The 26,925-nt window shown below is 39.4% G+C and overlaps 3 protein-coding genes across 4 annotated transcripts; all 3 read right to left on the reverse strand.

The window, feature by feature from the left end:
• Positions 1-1,114: 1,114 nt before the first annotated feature.
• On the reverse strand, positions 1,115-8,095 carry LOC132142830 (methylthioribose-1-phosphate isomerase). Its single transcript, XM_059552997.1, has 6 exons — positions 7,732-8,095; positions 5,558-5,781; positions 4,440-4,609; positions 4,190-4,366; positions 3,886-4,110; positions 1,115-1,675 (listed from the first exon to the last, which is right to left on the reverse strand). The coding sequence occupies exons 1-6, from the start codon at positions 7,861-7,863 to the stop codon at positions 1,542-1,544; spliced, it is 1,062 nt and encodes a 353-aa protein (XP_059408980.1). The 5' UTR covers positions 7,864-8,095; the 3' UTR covers positions 1,115-1,541.
• A 2,714-nt stretch (positions 8,096-10,809) lies between these two features.
• LOC132142831 (coiled-coil and C2 domain-containing protein 1A-like) lies at positions 10,810-21,536 on the reverse strand. Its single transcript, XM_059552998.1, has 29 exons — positions 21,348-21,536; positions 20,788-20,866; positions 19,906-20,047; positions 19,712-19,818; positions 19,381-19,608; positions 18,208-18,499; positions 18,007-18,116; positions 17,468-17,540; positions 17,294-17,383; positions 17,077-17,204; positions 16,904-16,976; positions 15,856-15,980; positions 15,670-15,781; positions 15,428-15,600; positions 15,026-15,148; positions 14,854-14,912; positions 14,520-14,636; positions 14,359-14,432; positions 14,028-14,086; positions 13,887-13,938; positions 13,700-13,799; positions 12,874-12,964; positions 12,621-12,794; positions 12,462-12,517; positions 12,308-12,380; positions 12,103-12,223; positions 11,288-11,364; positions 11,016-11,063; positions 10,810-10,930 (listed from the first exon to the last, which is right to left on the reverse strand). Exons 2-29 carry the CDS (start codon positions 20,842-20,844, stop codon positions 10,892-10,894), a joined length of 2,973 nt encoding a protein of 990 aa, XP_059408981.1. The 5' UTR covers positions 20,845-20,866; positions 21,348-21,536; the 3' UTR covers positions 10,810-10,891.
• A 975-nt stretch (positions 21,537-22,511) lies between these two features.
• On the reverse strand, positions 22,512-26,853 carry si:ch211-286b5.4 (afadin- and alpha-actinin-binding protein B). Of its 2 annotated transcripts, none has more exons than XM_059551677.1 (12): positions 26,681-26,853; positions 26,488-26,594; positions 25,959-26,009; positions 25,611-25,734; positions 25,366-25,444; positions 25,094-25,211; positions 24,768-24,921; positions 24,592-24,695; positions 24,354-24,515; positions 22,957-23,074; positions 22,731-22,878; positions 22,512-22,652 (listed from the first exon to the last, which is right to left on the reverse strand). In XM_059551677.1, exons 1-12 carry the CDS (start codon positions 26,739-26,741, stop codon positions 22,598-22,600), a joined length of 1,281 nt encoding a protein of 426 aa, XP_059407660.1. In that variant the 5' UTR covers positions 26,742-26,853; the 3' UTR covers positions 22,512-22,597. The 2 variants fall into 2 exon arrangements, with proteins under 2 accessions (XP_059407660.1, XP_059407659.1); XM_059551676.1 differs by having other exon boundaries at positions 25,959-26,027; positions 26,681-26,852.
• Between the last annotated feature and the right edge of the window lie 72 nt (positions 26,854-26,925).

Genomic DNA, 26,925 nt, shown 5'->3' on the forward strand with positions numbered 1-26,925 from the left:
TAAACACACAGCAGTTCGGCCAGTGTTGTGCCAAATCCTGCACCCCTGCCAGATTCGTCGAAGTCACTAATTGGCTAATCTTAACCCCTCCACCACACCTACTCCTCAACCTACCAATACTATGGGGTGCAGAATTCGGGACCACACCGGACTCTGACCCGAGATCAGGCCCCCCAGGCTCAGCTGTGATCGTACCTGTAACTACAACACAGAACTATGACAGAAACAGAGTGGAAGTACTAGAGGAGTCTGGGATCTCTTCTGAGGTATTGTCTAACATCTAGCTCCATAGCACCATTTTCCCACACCTTGATCAAATACATCTGCCTAAATTACAGATTTAAAGAAATATCGCAGGTTTAACTCGAGCATATGTGGTTGTAAGTACAAATAATTTGGATTCATAATTTATTTTCTGTAGGAATTTCGACTGATAGAGCTCGAGATAAACCTGAAAACATTAACTGAAGTTCAAATCACTGATTGTTCATTTCAGGCATATGGACCATTCTGGTCTTAATTACTTTATTCTAACACCCTGTATTTACTTGCAAGCTCAGATGACATTAAAACTGTCTGCATACCAGTGGTCATACTGTCTGTATTTGTTTTATCTGCTCAAACGCAGGTTTCAAATGTCTCAATGTGAATCTAGCATTTTGATTTAGTAACATGAGATGGCACTGCCTGGAAAAAGACTGGCGTGCTTATGTACATTAAAGTACTTTAAGTTCAGCCCATATCTGAAATGGGCTTAGATTTGACATATCTATTATAACTAATAAACAGTCCGACCTGTAAGGGATAGTCTCATGAAAACACTTCACCTCAAAACAAAAGAAAATATGGCATTATATTTTGCAATTAGTTTTGCAAAAATAAAATAATAACTAAATAAAATAATATCAAAGACAAGAATTAAATGCATTTTCCCCATTAGTGTAATGCAAAATATTTTCTCATTAGGAATGCAAAAAACAAAAAAAGATATGTGTACTTTTGAGAATATTTAAAAATATTTATTATTAGGATTTCTTACTGATGAAATAAGACCTGGACGAGCTCTGGGCAGGTTTCGTGAGATTCCCCCTTAAAGGACAGCAGTTGACCCGTATTTAGTACAAGACTTTTATTTTGAAATACTCTGAATGATCTACACCGTTTAACATCTCTGTGAAACACTTCCTGTTAAAAACTGGAGCTGAGCCAGATAGAGGGGAAGAAACGAGTGGAAAAGGGAACAAATGACCAAAGTTTTCACAACGATGAAGACAAAAGACATGAGATGATGTGACATGAGCTGTACACTCAGAGAGAAGGAGAACGTGTGTGTGTGTGTGTGTGTGTGTTTACAAGCATCCCTGGGTTGTACAAGTGTGTGTCACATAGTGTTATTCCACTTTGTAAGTGTTGAATTGAATGGAGCGTGCCTTGTATACCTTGCGAACACCTCGGTGCCGACGCTTGTGTGTTTGATTTAAGGTGTAACTTCCCCACAGTGAGGTGCAAACACTAGGAGCGCGCCGGCGGTGAGCGGCTCCTTACAGAGCGGTGAGTCTCCCCGTCAGAGCGGCCTGCAGTTCAGACGGCAGGAACACGCCGAGCTCCGTGATGATGCCACCCGTGATCAGCTGGTGAGGAGTGACGTCAAACGCCGGGTTCCAGACCTCGATGCCTGCAACAGACAGAATCAGGCTCACTTTACTCACTGAGATACTGTTAGAATTTATGGCAAACGTTGATTCTGTTTGCATTTTCATTTTAGTTTTTAAGTTTTAGTAATTTTGTTGTAAATTTAGATTTTTTCTTAAAATATATTATTTTTTTTCTTGTATAATAATAATATATAATATTATTATTATTTGTTGTTATTATAGTACTTAAATTTTAATAAAATGTTGCTTTGGCAAAAAGCTAAAATAAAATAAGTTAAATAATACCTTTAATTTATATTTCAGTTCTTTCAAATAAAAATTTTAAATATGTAAATATAGAAATAAATATATAAATGTTTTCATATTTAGTTAACAATCTCTGCTTTCAAGTATTTACACAGATTTAGGAACACTTATTTATTTTTTACTTTAATGCAATTAATACCTTTATTCAAGCAAGGACATTACATTTCTCAATGACGACAATAAAGACATTTATAATGTTCCAAAAGTTCTCCATTTCATGTCTAATGCTGTTCTTTTGAATGTTCTATTTATCAAAGAATTCTGAATTACATCATGGTTTTCACAAAAATATGAAGCAGCAACTGTTCTAAGCACTGATGATAATCAGGAATGTTTCTCAAGCATCATATCAGGGTGATTTCTGAAGATCATGTGACACTGGAGGAATGATGCTGATCATTCAGCTGAGTATCACAGGAATAAATTACATTTTAACATGTATTAACATAGAAAATAAATATTTCATATTGTAATAATATTTCACAATATACCTGTTTTTATGCAGTCTTGGCGAGTAGACGAAACTTTTCATTTAATATAGAGGTGTGGATTACTTGTGGATCATTGTGATGTTTTTATCAGCTATTTGGACTCACATTCTGACGGCACCCATTCACTGCACAGCATCCATTGCTGGGCAAATAACACAGTGCTAGATTTCTCTAAACCTGTTCCCATGAACAAACATATTAACACTGTACTATTTTACTCAACAGACAGAGAGACAGCAGTCTAGCTCACAACTGTCTGATTCATGGTGTTTCTCTTCAAATATAACAGACATATAACCGTTTCAGTCAGATAAGTTAATTTGTTGAGATGAAATGATTCCCACGCTGATCTGGGACCGGTGTTCCCGTCTCAATCTCCCGGTCTTGTCTGTTGTGCGTCAGACAGCAGAGTTCAAGACAGTCTCTCCCTCGAGACGCTGGCAGCTATTAAACACTGCAGCTTTAATTAATCTGATCATTCTGGCTCCTCTCTCTCTCTTCTGTTTTCACACATATGGAGGATCATCCCTCGAGTTTTAAGAGCAGCATTTATTTGTAATAGAAAACACTAAATCTTTACTCTAACTGTTGTTACATTTTAACAATCTTCCCAAGCCCAAACCTTTGAATCATAGTGTATTTGAAAATAAAAAGTCAAAGTATATTTTATGCAGCGATTCACTCAACTCATGATACTGATTTCACGATTCGATTTTCTCACAATTTTTTTTCTAAACAAAATTAGATTTAAGACAAATTATAAATGAAATAGTGACCTTTTATTATTGCTTGGACAAAGTGCTACCAATTTCTTTGCGAAACAGAAATATGCCAAATAACAAAACTAAATTGAAATTTTGAAACAAAATTTGTTCTTTTGTTTTGTGAAACTACACTAGATAAGGCATCTGCAGGAAACAGACAGCAGAAGCTCTGAATGAGACGCAGTTTCACTCTCTGACAGCAGGAGGCGCTAATGGAGCAGCAGCCATACAGCGATTCCTTGGTTACTGCTGTAAACAAACCAGTGCAGCACTTATATGAAATATACAGAGACAAAATAAAAAGAAAATATCATCTAAACTTTTCTAAAGACAGTCAGTTCCTCTCAGAGATGCATTTATATAAACTCCCACCCACAACTGTATCATGATTCGTTTAGCATCTGATTTGAATCATCACATATTTGAATCGATTTTCAACCAGTTACGATTTTTGAATCGTAACATCCCTACAAGTAAGTAATCTTAGTGCTCCAGCTTAAACTAAATGAAAATGTGAATTTTCTCCTCTGCAACGAACTAAAACAGGTTTTCATCTATTTCGATTTAATTGTAATGTTTTCAGGAGTTTTAGTTTTCAAACTAAACTGCTTTGGATCTTTTTGATCGTTTTTGTGTGCAGTGTGATAAATCTGCACTGTTTGCACTTACCAGGAGCGGCTACAGGAACTCCATTGATGCTGGTGAGCTCCTCAGATGGACGTTCCTCGATCACGATGTCTCGTCCGCTCTCCAAACTCAGGTCGCAGGACGTGCTGGGTGCCGCCACGTAAAACGGTATCCCATGATGCTTAGCCGCGATGGCCAGCTGATACGTGCCCACTTTGTTGGCCGTGTCGCCGTTGGCCACAACCCTGTCTGCTCCGACGACGACAGCTGTGTGCACACAGGAACATTAACATCTGACAGACCTGATATAGACATGAACCTCAAGCGAACTGAGTCTTCCCGTCACCTGTGATGCCCTTCTCCCTCATTGCGAGCGCTGCCATGCTGTCTGTGATGAGGGTGGCCGGGAACCCCTCCGCCACGGCCTCGTACGCCGTCAGCCTGGCGCCCTGGTTGTAGGGTCGGGTCTCTGTGCAGTACAGACGCTTCAAGCGGCCCAGCGTGTGCAGCGACCGCACCACTCCTGTACGGATCAGTTACAGTCATTATCAGACATCACTCTTAATCTCTGCATCAGTTAAATCACGCAGACTGACCGAGAGCCGTGCCATATCCCGCGGTGGCCAGGCTGCCCGTATTACAGTGCGTGAGGATGGTGACGGAGTCTCGCGGGACGCCCGACAGGATGTGCTGCGCACCGTAGTTGCCGATTTTTTTGTTGTCGTTCACATCTCGCTCCAACATCTCCTCAATCCAGCCAATCACGCTGCAGCAGAGGCGTGGCCAAGAAACAGACATGTTAGAGGAAGATGAAAATTTTATCAATGCAGCACTTCATATTTAGCCTGATGATCATTTGTTTACTTTTTTGCTGTAAATTAAATGTTATTTTACATAATTGCGATTAAAAAATTTCTCTCTGTGAATAGCTGAATAATATTTATAAACAGCAAAGCTAAAAACATACAATAACAAGTGTAATTTCCTTTAAACAGATATTGCACATAGTACAGAGGTGTGTAAATAATTTTAAATATTCCAAATACTACTTTAAAAATAAACATAAAAATAAACATAAAACAACAACAACAACACAAATGTATAAAATAAAATACTTATATTATTGGTTTTTAATATTTCTAATTCAAATCCATTTAGCTCCAAAATTTGCTCACTGTAATAAAAAGTAAATTAAAATATTAAAAACAATTTTTTTAAAATATATATATAAAATGCTATTTAGAATTAGATTTTATTTTTATGTTTTAGGAAATGTGCGCTTCTTTTTTAATTTCCATTTATCTTATTTTCTCATTTTTTTTACTTAATATTTATTTCAGTACTAGTTTCAGTAATTTTAGTAAAAAGAAAATTTAGAATTTGCCTTGGCAAATAACCGAAAAAAAAGTTTTTCCATCTATAATATTGATATTTGATTTGATTTCAGGTTTACTTCAATTAATACACTATTTTAATAGTTGTAGTTAACAATAACAACACTGACACAGACACAGACACGATGATCTGAGTTTCTGATCTTCTGATTCAGAGGTAATTAACGATGAAAAGAAAGCAGAATATAGCGGTCTTCTCTGGATTATCTAGTTCACCTGCTATTAAAACAAAACTCTAAAAATGTCTTTCAAAGATGACATTCAGATATCCTAAAATCTCCACGTGCCGGTTAAACATTCAGTGTCGGGTGGATTGTCACCTGTCTCTCAGCTGCTCTGTGTTTTTCTCCATGCTCTCGTTCTCGGTGAACTCCATGAGCTCGCGGGCGGCTCGGCCCATGTTGACCGCGGTGGGTCGGGCAGACGTCAGGTGGCACAGAGAGTCCCTGATGAAGCACACGAGGTCATCGCCCCCAGCGCCCGCCCTCAGCTCCACCGCCAGGCTCAGGCACCCCACGATGGCCAAGGCAGGAGCGCCGCGCACCTGCAGGGTGAAAGGTCAAAACGCCACAGAGTCAGAACCAAAGGAACGCCAGGGCTTCTCATTAAGAGCCTCATTACCAGGAGCTTAATTTCACTCACACAGATGATCCATGTCAATTTAAATGGATTTAACAGTTCCATTCAGCTCTAAAACCAGCTCACTGGAATGAAAAAGTATTTTTTGAGGGGGTGAAAAGCCCCAAAAATGTATTCATACTGATTAGAAACACATGAATTGGTTCACCGCTTTGAGATAAAAGTTCTGTGTTGAAGACACACTCGAGTGTAAAACCCCTTTTACTTTCAAAATCAAGGAAATTCAATGAAATAAATGTGCAAAAGTAAAGTATTTAAAGGAAAACAACATTTGCATTTAAGAGTTTGAAGAGTCACAGTAATCACACTTCAGGGGTTATTAAACCGCTACAAAGAGAAGTTATGAGGTCATCATTTCTTTAGAACTCGGAACTCTGCCGTTAAGACTGCAATGAACAATCACCACACCACTGTGACATCATCCAGTTCAAAGAGCTGATCACATACCACGATGTCACACTGTTCACCCAGAAATGAGGATTCTCTCCTTCACTCATCCTCAAGTTGAGTTTCTTTCTTTCTGTCGAGCACAGAAGATATTCTGAAGAAGGTTGGTAACCGAACTGTTGAAAGACAATTAACCGTTGACTTCAATAGAGTAGTACCAGCATTCTTCTGAGTATCTTCTTTTGTGTTCAACAGAAGAAAGACACTCATACAGGTGAAGTGTGAGGAAACGATGACAGGATGTTGATTCTGGCTGAACTGTCCCTTTAATAGTTGACTATTATAACTCGAAAAGGTATGTAAACGTTTTTTTGTACAAGCCAGTCTTGAGAATGTTTTTTCTTTAGACAGACAGAGAGTAAAGACAGATGGACGTCTGACTCGATTGTTATTCCCGTCCATTAGTAAAGCTCTGATGACAGTGACAGCTGCTGGCACAGGACCAGACCCCCGAATCCTCGATTGATCAATAATTCATGCGAGGTATTTGCTGAAACGACTATTAATGAAGCGCAGACACGCTGCCGGAAAGCCAGCACCCATTACATTAATTATGCACTACGTTAATCAAGACTCTAATGGCTAGAGAAAGAAAACTGGGGTTCGCGAAACACCTTTATGACGTCACAACGTGTGTTCGCGTAGCGTTCAGACGAGACAGAACCTGTTTAAGAAGTTCTGAAGATTCTCACGTGACGTTGCATCATAAAAAACACAACAGCCAAAAGCGTCCATGTTACACGTTTGAGCACAGACCAGCAATTAACAAGATTAAATACAGTGTGAACGACCCCTAAAGGAACGGTACTCATTTAAAACTCTTAACACTGTGTGAAAAATTAACGATAATATATATATATGGATGAAAAAAGTTCATAAACGTACCAGTTGTATTTGTGGTTTAATGAGCTAACGTAATTTGTTTATAGTTTTGCGGGCAGATGTTTATATGTATATATATATATATATATATATATATATATATATATATATATATATATATATATATCTCTGAAAAAAAAAAACATTTCATACTTGCTTACCCAAGCAGATATAATTAAGACTCGAGCATGCGAAAAAAAACATATCGCAGACTGAACGCAAGTAGCGCTGAATGATGTCCAGCATCATTCCAGAACATCACAGAGACCAGCTGGGCTTTTATTGATGACATTACACGGTGCTTCCTTCAGTTTAATCACTCAATATCTTATGGTAGAAATATATTCTCCCAGCTCACGGGGACTTTATATTAAGCGCAGGCTATGCGGATCATACTTGCACGCGCACGAACAAAGCGCGACCCCGTGCTCTGATCCGACACAAAGGGGCCTCTGCCCGGCTTTGAGATGGTCGGACGTGCGTGAACGGAACCGGGCAGAGGATCCGTCGGTCGGGCCTGACGTACCTTCATGCTCTTGATGGCCTCATATCCGTCCCGCACCGAGCGGATCTCCTCGTACACGGTCTCGTGCGGCAGCAGCAGCTGGTTAAGGATCTGCAGAGACCCGGACCGGTACCGGATCGCTTCCAGCGTCATGACCCGTATGAGAAGCTGCGTGAAGGTATTTCGGGAGCGCTGGCGCCGATTTGTGACGGGTTCCGTCGGTCCGTTTCGCGTCCGTTGGCTTCGGGGTGTGTTAAAAGCGGGGTAAATCCTGAATCATGAATCGCGAGGTGTGGGCGTAGTTTAAAAGGCCTGCACGGATCGGAGAAAAACGGCGCACCGATCACGGATCCGCGTGTTCACTCTGGGCTCTGGCAGGAAGCCACGCCCTCTTGACCACGCCTACTTCTGTCAGTCAGTGCGCGCTCCCGCATTGTGTGCGGCGCATTTGATATTCAGATGAAGCCTTTTATTATTCTTATAACCGCGGCGAAGCAACAATGAAGCGATTCAGACTATTCTTAGCGACTGAATGGAAGCATCTAATGAAGAGCAGATGTTCAGACTCGGTATGAGGAGGACGCAAGATCATGTTTGGGGGAAAAAAAAAAACATAAAAACGCTCAGGCGGGCACTATTGTTCAGAATTTGATATTTTAAAAAGTAGTGACGTCGCTCATTTTAATTTAAAGGATGGTTTCCTCACTAAAATTAAAATTTTGTGACTAACTCACTTTCATGTAGTCTTTCTTATGCGAAACACAAAACTACATTTTAAAAACCTTCACACAGAGAGAAAAAAAAACCATTCCCCAAAACACACCCAAACACGCAGTGAATCTCAACTTTTTGGAGTACCTGCTCCCAGTCCAATTCAGGACCCCCACAACAAAACTGACTCATTTATGTATCCTTTGTGATTTTTTGAGGACCAAATGCAATTAATTATAATTCTATAATTATAATTTATATAATTTAATTATAATCACCAGCTGTACTGGGTTTTTCTTTCATGGGACTGTCGTGTCAAAATTTACAAAATACACACAAAACATATCATACTTTATACAGACCCCCTGGCACTATGTCAAGGACCACTAGGAGCCCACGGACCCCTAGCTGAGAAACACTCAAGGATGACTATGATAATAACATTTAATAACTCATTTATAAAGATTGCTAACCTACCTTAAAGGTGATTTTTGTCATTTCTCGAGCATGACAGTCCATTAGCACTCATTGTTTAGATCAGCCAGGACATTCTGCAAAACATCTTATTAGAAATATTGAACTGAATGGCTTTAAAACAACCCAAGTATGAGTAAATGATGACAGAATCTCAATTTTCAGGTCAGCTTTCCTTTTTAATCATTATGTCAGACATCATATCCTTCACCATAGACACATTAAAAAAATTAATGCAGCTTTTAAAAAATAGAGCCATCTTCAGAACATCAGTCTATACATTAATACATTAGCAGTGATGGCTTCAGTATGTGCAGACTCTAATGAACCTGATCTGTACATGCTAGAGTGAAGGAGGATGATGAAGGCTAATTGGGTTCAGACGTCAGCCTAAAAGACGACGGCAGGCCCGAAATAAAAAGGTTGTTATGGAGACGCAGCAGCTTTATGTCTGGCTCTTAAACGCAACCAAACAAACAAACGCCCCGATAAAAGAGTTGATATAATCACAGACTGTATCAGACACACATACTGAGATCCAGACATGTGGATGTGCTCTACAAACAGCAGGCAGGTTCAGAGGGTGTCAGTCTGGGGTTAAAGTGGATGCCCTTCGACTCCGAAATAGACAAGTGAAAAAAACAGAGGCGACAGCTTCCCTAAAAACTTGCTGATCTCAGCATCTGAATGAACACACGTCTCACACAAAAACTTCTTCAGTCACAAAAGTACTGATGTTATCACACAGATACACAACCACTCACACGAGCTTATCAAACCAAACAGACCCAAAACACACAGAGGCACACATGGAGATCACCCCCCACCCGAAACCCCCGCACAATGAGCCCCGGGCGAGCTCCTCTCACGACCGGGTCTCACGCTCGCTCTGCTGGAGCACTGGGGTGCGGATAATCCACGATTATGGGATATAATCCGCATCTCCTACATCTAACACACACACACACTCTTGAACTGAGATTATTCCCATATCACTGTTGTGCAGCGACATTATCCTAATCTGGGAATGCTGGAGGACAGAGATTACAATAAAGACTGCAGATTAACAACACTTAGACATGAAAGAGAGGTTAGGCGGAACGATGATGTCAGGTAGGAGGGAAAGAAAGCCAAAAAAACAAAAAAAACCTGGGTTAAAATGAAAAGACAAATTAATTTTTGTAGTGCTAGTTACATGCATGAAACTGTCAGAGGGAATCAATGAATATCTCTAATTCTGTTCTCCCTAAGTATATTTATTTTTATATATGGTAATCATTTTTATCGATTTTTATATATATATATATATATATATATATATATATATATATATATATATATATATATATATATATATAAGGACCATTTGCATTGATAATTAAGCACAATTTTCCTCCATAATTCTCATTACTATAATGCATTTTATACAGTCAAAATGTTTTCCAGAATATATGTTCTCATTCCTGTAATCCTGTTTTAAATTTAAAGAATTTTTTTAATAAGTATTTTTTAATTTATTTCCAATTTAAATGACAAAATAAATGTAGTACTGCAACAATGAATATACTGTAAATTTCAATTAAATTTCAATAATATATAACTTTTTGTTAACATTACAGTTTAAATGTGCTTAATTGTCTAATTCAAAAACAACAACAAATAAAAATCTTCATGGTCCTAAAATAACGCGTTTAATTATAATTTCTAATCTCTTTGTTTTGGGGGCTAAAACGTGATCCGGTCATGTTGTTGATGGGTTTTATTGGATAATCCCCTTTTGTGTTTGTTTGAGGTTTATTTTTGAGTTTGATCTCCCTCGAAACATGCAGATGTCTGTCCTTACAGAAGAGAAAAATGAGAAGTGTTTGGATGAAGTGCAGCATTGTAAAGGTGTAGTGTTTCCCTCTGCAGCTCTGATACATCTGTCACGATCTGCTTTTATTCTCATGATTTCAGATGTTTTCCAGCAGACAGTCACGTCCCTCAGCGCACTCCTTCACTGTCTGACAGCACGCTTTTTCCTGACCGACTCCAGCTGTGAGAGAGAGACAACAGTGAGTGAGTTCACATGAAGATGTGACTGAACCACAGACACTGCAGGCTTTCATATTCAGACTCACCTCGTTCTCTACCATCCTCAGGCGGCCGAGTGCGTCTTTTGCTGCATCCTGAGAAACAGAACAGCTTTAATCTAAACGATTGTTTCCAAATTGCTTCACAAAAGCGAGTTCCAGCTTCTGCTGTGTTTTAAGGCACATCACATAGTTTTGATGAAACATCTGCACATCCATTAGTGTTTCAAGTCAACATCAAGTGACATTCGCAACCCAATTTACTTCAACAATAGCAACAATAGTGTGTGTGTGTGTGTGTGTTTGTGTGGTTTACTCACCCTGTTGCCTTGGCTGGAAAACATTTTGATTGAATCCGAGAGCCCATTGACAAACTTCTGAAGCACATTTTCATATTCTGAGACAGACAGAGAGATCCAGGACATTATTGATTATCTGTTTAACTGCTGAACATCTCTCATATGCAGCGCTGCGAAGATCAGTTCATTGTACTGAATCGGTTTATTTAGAGGATTCATTTAAATTAACCTTTAAAAAATGATTCACAGACCATCATTATTCCCAGCAGTCCACATGCAGCATTTTATGTCTGTATTCATAACATGAAAAACATTAAGTGAAATAGGGTGGTTTATGGTTAGGTTTTGCGGTGTTTCTCCTCTTTTTATCTAATGATATAAACTACTGTTCTAAAGTTTGGGATTTTTTTATGTTTCTGGAAGAGGTCTCTTCTGTTCACCAAGTTTGCATTTACTTAATACAGTAAAATAATATTGTGATATATTTCAATTTTTGTTTTTTTACATTTATTCCTCTGATCAAATCTGTATTTTCAGCATCTTCAGTGTCACATGATCTTCAGAAATCATTCTGATATTTGCTGCTCAAGAAACATTTCAGATTATTATCAAAGTTTAACACAGCTGTGCTGACCAATATTTTTGTGAAAACTTTGATTTGATTGATAGAAAGTTCAAATAACAGCATTGACTAGAAACAGAAATCTTTGATAACATTCATCAATCAAGTCACTTTTGATCAGTTTAATGCATCCTTGCAGAATTATAGCATTAACTTTTTAGAAAAAAAATCTAATTTGCAGCTTAATGAGAAGTTTTCTGATGTGATGTGGTACCTGTCAGTGCTGCTGGATGTCTCTCCAGATATGATTTCTGCCACTGCAGTCGCTGACAGATGTCCATGTGCTGCTTGATCAGCTCTGACGCGTCTTGTCTGTTCTTCTTATAATCGTTGATCTACAGAGAAGCACATAATGACTCACGATTCACTCTGTATCCAGTCAACAGCTCAATCCTATCCCTACTGACTCCACCACACACCTTCCAGTCCAGTCTCTCTTTGTCGTGGTGAAGCAGACTGAAGCTGTGCATTTTATACTGTGGAGGAGACGAGCTGAAACCAACCAGACACACGGGTTAAACACACTCACCGAGCAACATGGAATCAGAGCCGTACCATCAGCTTTAGTGTTACCTCGGTTTAGAGTTCTTGTCGTGATCGTTTCTGGGTTTGGATCTCGGAGAAGAAGCCTGCTAGAAAAGAAAAAGTTTCATGCAGCTTCTGTCCAGCTGTCTTTGTGTGCAAGAACACATCCTGAGTGTGACATAAATAGCAATAAGTGTCATCTCATACCCGTTCCTTTTCGCTGCTTTTCTCCCGCTCTCGGTCTTTCTCAGGTGAAGGTGTGAGCGGGTCGATGATGAGCCATTTCTCCGTCACCGGCTGCAGCTGAACTCCAGACAGAGGCTCACGGATCTTCACAAGCACCTCCAGCTTCCCTCCCGTGGCCTTCCGTCCGTCCAACACCTGCAGCAGCAGCAGCACAGACTCATGGGACACCAGCGCTCGTGTGCACGTGAGAAGTGAGCTTGTGTGAATCACTCACGTCTATAATCTCTCGGATCTCACACTGGTTCTCCAGAGCTTCCAGCTTCAGCTGAGCACTTCCCACCACTTTATCTGTCTTGAAGAGACCGCTGTACACACACACACACACACACACACACACACACACACACACCAAATAATTAAGAGTCATTGCTAATGAGAGTGACACCACATTTTAACCCCGCATAAGTGGAAAACTATTTTGCCTAAAAAAACATAGGCTTTATTTTTAGGACCATTAATCTGAACCAATTTTATGACAATTAAAATAAAAAATATATTATTAATTATTTAAATTGTAGTAAAACATTTAAGCTGATTTGTTTTAAATTCCATTAAAAATGTAACATAAAAAAAAGTATTGACAGTATTGAGAATCATCAATACAAATAATGAGAATCTGCAAAAAAAAAAAGAAAGATTACAAGTAAAAAAAGCAGATACATAACAGTAATGAGAATTTTTAATTGTCACTATGCAAAAATTATGTATGTTCATTTTTTGCCACAAAAATGTTTTTGGAATTTGTGTATTGTTTACTCTATTGTGTAAAAAAAAGAATAGAATTTTGAGATGAAAACTCAAAAACAATCAGAACTGTAAAATGTAAATTTAGAATTCATAGCAAAAATTTAAAATTGTGAGATATAAACTCACAATTCTGGAAAAACAATACTGAACTTTGAGATAAAAAGTGATATAAATTTCCATAAAAACCCTTAATAATCCAAAAATAATCTTAATTTTCCTTTTGCAAAATATGACTATTCTTATGAGGTGTAACGTGATCTGGACGTGTTAGTGTTGATCAACAGGAGTCTCACCCTTTGTGTATGACCTCAAACTTGATGCCTTTGGCCTGAACCACTCTCTTAAAGCCTCGGTGATCTCTCTTGATGTTCAGCTTGAACTCCTCCTGAAACTCTGAAAACACACCGAGACTGTCAGCTAATGCTGCCACCTGTTTAACACAGATCCTGCATCTGTGTGTGTGTGTGTGTGTGTGTGTACCTGGGCAGCTGGAGTTTCTCACAGTGCTGGTTTTGTCTCTCTGAGCTTCTTCCTAAGAAACAAACACACACTGTTAGATGCTGATAGCGTGTGTGTGTGTGTGTGTGTGTGTGTATAGAAGAGAGTGAAAGTGTTGCGTACCGCGCTGGGGAACGGGAACTCAAAGTGCACACTCGTAACCAGATCGTTGGCTGAGACTCCTGGAGATAACAAAGAAAACAACATTTGCAGTCATTTTGTCACAGAATTTCATGATTTGTTTTATTCATATATAGACATTACTGCTGAAAAGGCTGGGGTTAGTGAACATTTTCTGAAAGAAATGAATAAAAACATCCCAAAAACATTTAAAACGGTAGTGTATTTCAAAGACAAATCAGCCTTTTTACAGCCTTATTACACACACACACACACACACACGTTCACACACACACACACACACACACACACACACACACACACACAAACACACCTGGAGGAGCAGGCAGGTTGATTCCTTTCACGATGGTCAGCACCATGTCACTGGACGTCAGGTTAGGAAAGATCCTAAACACAGAGATGAAGACTTTTAGAGAGTCTGTATAGGACCCCTCACTGACAGCCATGTGTTGTGTTGTGTGTGTGTGTTCTCACTTGACAGAGTTGAAGGTGCGCTCCTCTGTGTGGAATTTAGGAACTGAACTTCCTTTAGCGTGAGCTTTCTTCAGCACTTCAATATTACTCATGCATTCTTCAGCCAGCTTCTCAAACCTACAAACACACACATTTTTTTTAATCATTCTAAATGTATTTACTGTCACTTTTCATCAATTTAAAGCAACCTTGCTGAATAAAAGTATTCATTTCTTAAAAAAGAAGAACAGTGTAAGAACAGTTACTTATCACTTAAAACACACACCTGAAAAGTCTGCTAACCTGGCGTCAATTAAAAAAAATCTATCATCAAGATAAATGAAAGCGCACACACCTGGCAGTTTCAGCTACGTTCCCCAGATGAGTGTACTGCTGCGAGTACGCCAGGCATTTCTGGAAACAAGAGTTAGAAAGTCATTTCAACTGGAAATAAAGCATGCATTTCTCTTGAAGTCTCTTTAGACGGATCAGATCTCTGTTGTGTAGCTGGTGGTGTGTGTAAGGACCTCGTGCTGCTGTTTGAGATGCCCCATGAGTTGAGCGCACTGCTCAGATGAGCGCTGAGAGAGAGCGGACGAGCGTGAATGAGACAGTCTGTAGTCGTCCTCGCGGACCGGAGCGGCCGGCACCTGGACACCAGACGAGCAACTTAGAACACTTTCAGAAATTGATGTGCATCATTTATTCAGCATTTTGTAGAAGTAGAGTTGAAAAATCTTGAAGGTACTTCAGCATCTTGCTCTGATCAAAGCTTCTGATTTCATGAATTTGACTTCGTAACTCGTAAACACAAAGTCCCCAGGAGGTTTCAAATGCAACATTAAATTAAACGTCACTGTTTCGGTCAGTGATTACAGCACTCTAAAACCAATTCTGGTGATGTTTGGGTGCGTCAGTGATTCACAAACCTTGCTGATGTCCACAGGAAGTCCAGCCTTGGCGGCAGTGATCATGGGCTCGAGGCCTTTAGCGTTCCTCAGGTGCTGAGCGGCTCCCTGCATGTCCTTCATCTCTTTAGAGCGCAGCGCGGCCTTCACGAACTGCTGCCTGCGTAGGGTCAGGAAATCCAGCTGCTGCTGGGCTACAGAACAACACACACGTCACACAACAGAGCAGACACGTCACTGCTGATATATAAACACACATCTACCTTTGCCTCCTGGTTTGGGGGTGTTTGTGGAGCCGGTGGGTGTCCCTGCAGTGGACGAGGCTTTCGGAGGAGCAGGAGCTCTGGATTTCTGAACGGCAGGCTGAGCTGATGACTACACAGACACAGAGAGATGAAGAATCAGACTGAAGTACAGTTTCCAGATGTTTCGCTGAACTCTGGCTCTACCTTCTGTGGACTCTCGTCTTCATCTGCGTCGGCATCTGCGTCCTGATTGGCCAGTTTCATGGCTGTCTCCAGAACGCCCATGAAGTTCTGCCGGCCGCCTTCAGTGCCCTGCAGCGGAGGACAACCTGACACGCAAACACATTAATAATGACAAAAGGAGGTGCACAAACTGTACAACTCTACTCTGGAAGTTTGACATGGAAATTCTTCAAATTTCAGAATGGTGAGAATTTTTTTTATAAATAATAATAATAATAATTAAAAAAAAAATGAATTGTGAAGCAAACTGAATTATGACTATTATTCAGAACTGCAAGAAAACAAGTTTTATGAAATTAATTATAAGATAAACATTTTTTTATTACATTTTTAATTTTTAATCTGTGCAGAAACGGCTTCCATAACTACATTATTTCTGTTTGACCACTTATAATTCATTTAATTCCATCATTTTAAAGGTACACTACAATTCAGAGTATAGGGTCAGTAAGGATTTTTTTTTTTTAAAGAAATACATTTTGAACTTTCTATTCATCAAATAATCCTGAAAAATAAAACACATCATTCCACAAAAATATGAAGCAGCATAACTGTTTTCAACATTGATAAAAATCTGAAGTGTTTCTTGAGCAGCGAATCATCATATCAGAATGATTTCTGAAGATCATGTGACACTGAAGACTGCAGTAATGATGCTGAAAATACAGCTGTACATCACAGGAATAAATGTTTAATCTACATTTATAAATGCTTAATTAAAATTAAAAATACATTTGAAGTTTTCTTTTATAAGATTTTCACATAGAAAACAGCTATTTTCAGCCATTAAATTCAAGTTAAAAATTATATATCTCACCAACCCCAAACATCTGAACAGCCGTGTATATTTAATAATTATAAATAAATAAATAATCAGCACACCACACTCTAACGTTTGCAAACACCTCTTGATATTTTTAGATTTTAATTAACACATTATAGGGTACATTTCTTAACTGGTGAGTTACAGAAATTTGTCTGTCTATGGAAACAAGTAAACAAGCTTTACCTGGTGGAACAGGAAGTTCTGCCAGATTCACCGGCCGTCCTGCTTTATGAGCTTTAATGGCATCTTGATATTGCTGAAGTCAAGAACACACACACACACACACACACACACACACAAGAGATGAATGAAATGGCACCTGTTCATTTATTTAAGCGAGTGTTTGCGTGTGTTACCTTGATTATGCGCTGGTGCATGCGTGCCTTGCGCTCGTCTCCTTTGCTCTTGGCGCTCTCTGCAGCTTCTTTATATTTGTCCATGCGCTGCTGTAAGGCCTCGGCGACGCTCCGGGGAGCAGAGAGAGCTGAAACACACATGTATGTTTTAATTAACAGCATAACTGATGCTGACTGGGTTTGATCAGTGTGTGGGATGTCAGGTTCACACACACACCTGTGTCTGGGGCAGCAGTGGGTGAAGCCGGAGGGACGGCTGGTTTAGCGGACAGCTGAGGAGGGTTAGAACGCACCTCTTCAACCTCTCCTGAAAGACAGAGACACTTCCATCAAAATCAGACCAGCCAGAATGAATCTGAAGTGAAAGAAGGTCTGTGAGGTGAAGCAGTACCAGGAGGGGGCGGCAGTGAGCTGAGGTCCACAAACTCCCCTCGGTCAACACTCTCCACCACCAAGTCCAGACTCTGGGAAGAAGAGAGGTTTTTCCCAGTTGTTGTGGTTAATTGTAATCTAGTGTTGTGTATGCAGATACATCTACAATCCACAATAACAGACCTACACTTCTGTTCAAAAGATCGGGGTCAGTAAGAGTTTTAATGCTTTTCAGCCAAGTCTGTTCTGTTTTTTATGTGAATATATAGTATTGTAATATAATGCTTTTCCCCTAGTTTTAGTTTATTTATAATATCTAGTTTATATGTAATAACTCTGGTCTTTATTGTCACTTTTGATCAATTGACTGCGTCCTTACTCAATAAAAGTATTAATTTCTTTTAAATGAATAATCATACAGACCCCAGATTGGTGCACATGAACACAATGAACAACAAAGAAATGAATGTGAATGTGTGACTCTGTTTGCTAGAATGAAACATGACAGTGTCTTAACTGAAACATGAGGGGAACAGACGGGTGGCAACACTCCCTCACCTTGGACACTTGGTAGAGTTGTTTGGCTTGATCAGTGTTCCCGCTCTGCTTGGCCTTTAAGGCTGCCAGCTTATACTCTCTCTGTCTGCTTAAAATACTCGCTTTGAGCTCTGAAACACACACAGACATGTGTATGGCAACAGCTTCACAGTGACAGTTGAATGATAGCGTCAGAGCGTGTGTGTGTGTGTGTGTGTGTACCCGAGTGCTGTGTGCTGGGCTGGCCGGGTGTGAGGGGTGATATGGCTGGTGTATCAGGCGTTACGACCGTCACTCTCTGTGACGGAGGCAGGAGCAGCTGAGGTTTGGAGGGAGCTGGCTTGATGTTGGTCTTCTGCGGTGGTGTGTTTGCTGGAGCAGGCTTTTCTGGCTCTCTGATTGGCTCGGCCTGCGGAGCAGCGGAGGGTTTTCCACCGGTGGGGACAGGAGGAGGAATCTCATCTTCATCGATGGATTTCCCCTTTTTAACCGTTGCCAACATAGACTGTAGAGTCTAAAAACAAAGAGAACATGTTACTGACCGCTCTGAAATCCTCAGACATGAGGAAAAAATGTCTGGGACTGAGAGTTTGTAATGTCTTGGATACTTCATGCATATAATACATGCCTTTGGCAATATATTGGTTGTTCGCTATCTGAGACTTTACAAACTTCCAATCAGGACTTTTATTTTGACAACACCTGAATGCAGAAGCATAGGACTTCCTAATTCTCTGTCTAACAATAGAGCTTTAATACTTCAGAAACATGCCATCATATTTAGGAAACACACATGTATATCATTTAAACAAGTCTTTAAATATCTGGTGAACATTTCCAAAAACCTCACAAACTTTGGCAAATACAGCTGAAGAGCATATTGTGGCCTTAGCGGATAGTATATTTTATTATTGCTATGTAGTGCAGCATAAATGTAGTCAAAATAACCTTAAACTTACATATATACAAAAAATATAAACATACACTATATAAAATATAGTATAAATAGTTTATTTTACAGTTATTTTTAATCATGTTCTTTTTCTTCAATTTGACAAATTCTCAAATAATTATTCTTATAGTATGTAAAATAAATGTAAATATGAATGCAGCAATTGTTACACTTGTGTTATTTACTATAAGTAAATTAAATAATCTTATTTATTTAAAATAATTGTAATAAATACCATGTGAAATAAATATAATTGCAGTATTTGTTATGCTTCTGCTATTTACGATTGTTAAAATAAATAAGTCTTCTAATTTATTTGCATATTTTTTAGTAAAGATCATATAAATAAATATCACATATCTCCTTTCTATCAGCCACGCTGCTCTCTAAGACAGTAGCATCAGTTATCAGAAAGTCCAGATCTAGTCTTGGACACGTCTCACCTTCAGTCCGCGGTCGTATCGCTGGGCTTTGTTGGTCTCCCTCGCAGCCGTGGCGTTGGTGATGGCCGTCTGGTACATGTCCAAGCGCTCTTGCAGGCGAGCCTCCAGGCTGGCAGGTGCATTCTGGGATGCGGGCGCTGCATTTGAGCGTTGAGGAGGCACTGGTGACAGAGGAGGTTTCCTGATCACTTGCTCCTCATCATCTTCCAGTACCTCATTCAGCTCAGCCTGAAACACATGAAACGACTTCAATAAAAAACGTTTCCTGTGAGAAAGATCATACCTGATGCCACCTGTAGAGGACGTGAAGACAAGAAGGTTTGTGTCTTACCAAGAGATCAGCATCGTTCTCTAAATCACCTTCATCGTCTCCGTCCTCGTCCAGGTCTTTCATACAATGGGCTGCAATGCGCTCAATGTCCCCCAAGGGCACTGGAGCTACATGAAGCAAAAGAGAGAGAAAGATGATGAACAAATGCTAAGGGACACGGTTTGGTTGCTCAGCACAGCTTGCTGTTTCTTCACCTTTAACTCCAGGTTTCTTGGCCGCTGGTCCAGCCCTCCCTCCTCCTCCCATCAATGCCAGAAGCTCCGCCTCCAGCTCCTCATCATTTCCTCCAGAGTCATCCAGCCCATCGTCAGGAGAAAAATCCAACAGCAATCCCATCTGATTGAACGTAGGGATGGAGAGTCAGGGTTATTTTTATTAGTATAATACAATTTTATTTTTATCAGTTTTATCGTTTTCATATACTTTTAATTTCAGTTAAAGTTTTAGTAATTTTTGTGTGACATTTTTATTAGTTTTTTATTTTTAGTCATTTTAGTACTTCAAGTTAAACTAAATGAAAAAAGAGAAATGTTGTAAAATGAAATAAGCTAGTTAGTTTTAGTTAATTGTAATTACCCTGTGGATAGCAACTGATTTATTGATTATTTTAATGTGAACTTGCAAATTCAAAAGCATTTTATGCATCTACATTCACTTAATATGTATTTAAAATATTTAATATTTTAGTCGATCTTATTTTATGATGGTACTTCAGATGAAAGTAACTGAAAGTAACATAGCTGCCTTTGAAGCTATTTTTTTGTTGTTGTTTTTTTATATTATATTTTGGTTAGTGTTTATTTTATTTCAAGTAACACGTTTTTTAAATTAGGTTTTGGTTTTAATTTACAATCCTCAAAACTGATTTATTGATTGTTTGAACATTATTATTTTATATATTATATTAACTGCTTAAGTTTTTGCGTCTACATGTGTGGCACACAAAAGTGAATGCAGTTAAAGCAAACTAAATAATAATAAGTCCTACACGTCACCACAAGTCTGTCATTTTCATCAAATATTATTAAGTAAAATAAATAAATATGTAAATAAGCATGCACAGTCTTGTGTTGTACCTGTCTGGCCCTGGCGGTCCCCTGGCCCTTCTGCGCAGGGTTCTGGCTTCGACTCATTTTCTCCACAGGTCCCTCAAACCTGAAGAGAGAGTGATTCATTAATAACAGCCACTGCATCAGGATCAGCCTGTCAATAACACCACAGACAACCACTCCAGAACGCGAGTGACGTCATGACGTGAACCGTGACGTCTGTATTTGCATAATCCACGCATCAGAATCTACGGATATATATATATATATATATATATATATATATATATATATATATCCCAGACCTCCATCACCTTATAAATTAACACTGACTGAGATCAACAGGGAATGTTTCAGCAGTATTTAACCTGCTAGTGCTTACAGGATTTAAACAAGTCAATCTAAAGCACTTATTTAGCTGATTTTGCACCAAAACTGTTGGAAACAAAGGAAAACGAAGCCATAAAATAAATATCAGATCATTCATAATATAAATCATAAAGTAAACAACTAATTCAGTCATAGTGCCTGCTAGCAAGGAGGCTAATTCTTCCATCAGACTTTTACTAATAATTTGAACGAGATACCTCTATCATATGTCTCTCCGAAGAAGGGTTGCGTGGTGAATATCTGTTCCGTTAAGACGAATAAGCTACCTGTGATTAAGTTTTTGCGCCAGAGTGTCATTGATACAGAGATAAACACAGATCCGCACCGCTGTCAGTGTAGATTCAGCACTTCCTGCTTTTCACCAGGTTTCCCATAGCAACGGTGGAGGCTAGCGCTTTACGGCACGCGGGAACGGCCCACAGTCCACAGCGTGTCGGTGTATTACGACTTTAAATCATTTATTTAAAATGTGTGATGGTTGGTCGTGTTATTGTTTGTTTTCTCTGCGAAGAGGTTAAGAAATAGTCTACTAAATATGGCATCACGAATCCTTCCCGCGCTTATTGGACGTGTCAGTTTAAAATACGTTATTTATATTTTTCAAATTGTTTTAAACAGTTTATTTGATTTGTTAAGTGATTCATAATTGGTTATAAGACATTATTTTACAAAACTGGGTTTGAGGAAAGTTGAATTAATACATTTTAACAAGCAATCTACAGTATGCAAATTTAGCATGTCATTAACTTTTTAACTTTTATTAATTTAGTTGAATCTGGAGTAAATCAAGACAATGATCAAAAGAAAATCAAACGACAGGTATCCTGAACCCATGTAAACATAATTCAGTTAATCACACTACCAGTTTGATATTACATAATTTTCAGTAAATAAAGAACATGTTGGTGCAATTAAATGTATTTTAGCAGAGTTCAAAACCCCTAAGAGCAAGAAATCCAGAGTGTCGAAATTAATAACATTTTTTTACATTTTACAAAATGTTGGACTGGATCTGATGGATGGAGTGCTGTGCACTGTGATGTTCTTCCCCAGCTGTTTGGACACATTCTGATGGCACCCATTCACTGCAGAGTGATGAGCAAGTTTAGCTTTGTTAGCAAGTCCCAAGTTTCCGTTCTTCGAATCTGTTCTGATGAAGAAAACTCGTCTATATTTTCAAACATAACCCCCCCATCCCCCCCCCCCCACTGAGAAGCATGTGGACTTGTGTTTAATAGTACTTTAAAAATAAACATCAAGACAACTAGCCTCAGTCTCAGCTGTATTGTTCAAAACAATACATGCAATTATTGATCTGATGTGTGCATCTGTGAGAGATTTTGATGTGTGAGAAAGTGAAAACATCATGGCAACCTTTATTTAATTTATTAATTCTTCACAAAAAAAACAAAACATTTCCAGCTCATGAAACGGTTCAGTGTGTAAACTAAAAGGGCCAGTCTGCGTTGTGCTCATCAGGTGACTGAAGGATCCGCTCTGACCTGAAACAGAACAGGACTCTTAAATCCACCTGTGCTCTGGAATGAATGGTGCATGAGGGACAGAGGCAGATATCAGACCTGCAGTAGGGCAGTTTAAGAGCAGAGTACAGCTCAGGGGTGTCGGGGGTCATGACCATGTTCTTACGGGACACAGGCGTGACCTCTGACCCCTCAGATGATGGGGTGGCACATGGGGACGGAGAGAGCTGCTCCGGTGCTGCTGCACCTGCACACACACAGCTGCATTATAGTGTGATGTTAGTGCCATAAACATGATCTGTGTGTGAGCTCGGTGTGTGTATACGTAGGTCGCTGAGCGCTGTGCTTTCTCTCCTGTTCCACTGCAAGGTTTTCTTGACTGGAGAAAAACTGAGGAAGTCTGACTTCAAACGGGAGGCTTTCTGCCGCTCAAACTCACATCTCTGAAACACACACGCAGATTAGTTACTGGAGGACCGTTATGATCATCAAGTGTTACAGGAATAATTCACCTAAAAATAAATCCTATTATTATGCAACCCATGCAATTATTTTTCTGTGGAAACTAAAAGGAAAATTAAATTATCAAGCAGATCATACAAAAAGATTCATTAGTTTTAAGATGCTTTGATTTTTATGCTTGACAACCCCGTGGTTGCTGTAAACTGTTGCTGTAGCAAAGAGCTACTTGAATCTTCAAAAATGTATTTTTCTTTTAACCGTAAAGAGAGCTGGGTGATTTGTAGAGTGATTTTTGCACTCCAAGTTTACAGAGACTATGAACATCATTTTACATGTTTGAATTTTAATATTAAATACAAGTTGTATAACAATTTAAATATTTCCACAATTCATGAATTCTTTAGGGTTAACAATTTTAATTACCAAATATTTTTTCTTCACAAATAGCAATTTACACCTGATAAAATATGAAAGCTTGACAACATTAGATTTATATTAGTGGTGGGCTGTTATCGGCGTTAACGTAACTGTTAATCTATTCTCAAAGTTGGGTTGAGAGCTGGGTCTATGCTAGGCGAGCTATGATGACTTTCACCTTGATATTTTAGCAAGGATGTATACCTAGCCGAATCTTTTTTTTTTTTTATTTTAAGAAGCCGACTTTTACTAATTGCCATGACTCCAGGTAAAGAAATCACACCTTTAAAACACCCTCGCTCATCCAAGGTTTTCAATAACTTTTGTATTCTCATTTTAAAGCTTGTTTGATCTTATTTTAAGAGATTTTCTAGGCATTATTAAGTCCCCATGGAAATATGCTGAGTCCCAGACCCTGGTTGAGAACCACTGCATTAGTGAATTATGCTGATCATTCAACGGGATTCTCTCCACATGATGCCACTGCTAGGACACCTATTAGGTGAACGGACTTCAAGATTCAAAATTTGTCATGTACAAGTTATGACATACAAGCATTGAAATGTAGGTCTGACATAGGCCTACTCTTTATACGGTGCAAAAAAAAGAAAAAAAAAAAGAAAATACAAAACATTTACTAAAATTATAAAAAATACAAACAGTGAAATATACACATTAAACCACTAAACAGATGCTGTGTAGAGATGTTACAAAGAAACTGCTACACAGATGATGTGCAGAGATGCAAACAATATGCAGTGTTTTTACAATCATTAAAAATGTGAAGACATGCAATAATGACAAACTTAAATTAAACCTGTAATCGGTGCGAGTTTCTCTCACCTCGTGACCCAATCGGATAGCAGCTTCAGTGAAGGCATGCCTCTCTTGCTGGAAGCTCCGCCTCTGCCTGTTAAACTCCTCCCAGTGGTCCTGCAGCCGCTCCCACTCCTCCAGATAGTAGCAGTCCATCAGCACAGCGGGGAGGGGCGGAGTCACACTGTCCTGAGAGAAGTCACTTTCAGCTACTGTCTTAAACCTTAACACAGGATCAGACGTGACTTCGGCTCTCATGTCTGACCTGCAGTAACTGCTGCTGCGCTCGGATCAGATGTCTGCTCTGCTCCAGTTCCTCCTCAAGATGAGCCAGCAACTTCTCCTGGTCTGTCCCGTGAGCAACAGGACCTGAGCACACATGCAGAATCAAGTCTATAAAGCCTCCTCTAACCTGTCAGTTTCAAATCACACAGTTCTTACTCCTTAACATGAGCTCCTGGAGCCTTTTCTGAACCTGCATCCACTCCTGAACCACACCTCCGGTCACATGATCACCAAGGCACTGCTCTGATTGGACCAGCACCTTGTCATCATTCTCATCTGCCAGTTCTGTATTGCGGTTGTCTTGTAGTGTCTAATTAAAAAGATTTTAGTATATGAGCACCCTGATTTACATATTTTCCATCCAAAATTTTATCTTATAGTGTCACAATTCATACTTAAAAGAATTTAAAATTGGATGTAGCCATTTACTGACACAGGAAATCTTCCAAGTGAATGTGAACATGTCTCTCTCTTGTTCTCACCTGCTCCATGTTATTTCGGAGCATGTGCAGTAGAGTAGTGAGGCCGTGTCGTAGTTTCATGGCTTCTCTGAGCTCGGCTTCCCTTCGGTCCAACAGCAGACGCAGTGCTTCTTCTGTCCTGAGGAGACAAAGCACTTGCCCCTACTCTTTTTGTAAGTTTTCCATTAAAGAAGATGTTAAGTCAAATTGTTGACGGTTATAGACATGCATGATCCATCAGTGCACAGTATTGTCAATAAAACATTTCTAAAGTTTCAGGACATTGGTTGTACCTCCCATCAGCCCTTGCGGTCTTGAAGCCAGGCTCTCTCCGTCCGGTCCGCTTCGGCAACACATTTATTATCTCAATGGCTACGGACAGGGAATATAATTCAGTCATGTTTCAGTTGGGTTTTATATAGTAATGTAACCCCTAGGAAGACCGAGTGCATCAGGCCCAGAGGTCTGTGGGACCCTTGGTGAAATCTTGTGAAATCAGAAGTTAAACAAACATGGTTTGTATAGTAGTGAGTCTCACAGATGCTGCGGTGTTTGTTTCTGTCGGTGAGCTGTGAGAGTTTGTCTCTCATGCGGTTGATGTGCTGCTCTCTGCGCTTCAGCTCCGCTGCCTGCTGGTTACTGCGACACTGCAGCTGCGCACACTGCACACAGACAAGCAGATCAGACACAGGTGTAGCTGCAGGGCGGAGTAATGGGCGTGGCATAAGGAGGCATGCTGAGAGGTGAATGCTACAACAGAAACTAACCCCTAAGCCACACCCCCTAACTTCACCACGCCCACTACTCCAGCCTGCAGTTATCCTTACTTGGGATCTATTACTATGGGATAGATTAATATTAATTGCACATCCTGCGAGAGATTAACCTTTTCTCTTTCAGAGGTCAGAGCATCTTGCAGTCTGGAGATGTGGAGGTCCTTCTCTATAAGCTGCTCCTGTTTGAGACGATATGGTCAGTCATTCTCTTATAATAGAACAATTAAATATTATACCAACAACATTTTGGAATAAACCTCTGTGTTTGAGTGGGTAGTACCAACATATAATATAAAATAAAAAATAATGTAATTAAAATGTTAATAATGAATATTTTTATATATATTTGGGATAAACACCTCTTGAAAGGTGCATTCGCTTTTTTTTTTGCTGGGGTCCTAAATATATAAAAGCAATTAATAGTTGCAAAATATATGTATACAATATAAAATAAAAAGTAAAATAAGATACAAGTACTAAAATGAAGTAAAAATACATAATGCATGATAGGTGGAAAGGAAAATGTGTATAACTGATGAGAAGACGAATACGGTCACAGCTTAATGCAAAAAATAGAAGACGCTTCTGTGAGCGTCACCTGAACGGTGGTGTGGAGCGAGGCTCGGGTGTTTGGTGCACCTGGAAGGAGTTGGTCGGGTCTCTGTGCTCTTCTCTGAAGATCCTGTGTGAGAAGCTGTGTGTGGTTTCATCAGGACACGGAGGCAGAATCACAGAGTTCAGCATCTCTGAGATGTACAGAGAAACACAAACTCAATCTGTGTATCAGCCGTCTGACATGCTGACGGTGTGTGTGTGTGTGTGTGTGTGTTACCTGAACAGTCCTGAGCTCTCACGTGGGATGTTGGTAATCTTGCGACATGTTTGTGTGCCATAAGCCCAGATGCACCTATTCACTCACAAGGCAGCTTAAAAAGTTAATAAAGAGTGTCACGGAGCAAACTAAGATCATAAATGACTTCTGTTTCATTTAATCAACCATTTCATCTGATATCTGCAGGTTTCCTTCAATCATCTCATCAGTGATTAAGAGCTTCAGTCTATTAGCCAGCAGCTGTG

Source organism: Carassius carassius, chromosome 6, assembly GCF_963082965.1.
Source record: "Carassius carassius chromosome 6, fCarCar2.1, whole genome shotgun sequence".
NCBI classification, from domain to species: domain Eukaryota; kingdom Metazoa; phylum Chordata; class Actinopteri; order Cypriniformes; family Cyprinidae; genus Carassius; species Carassius carassius.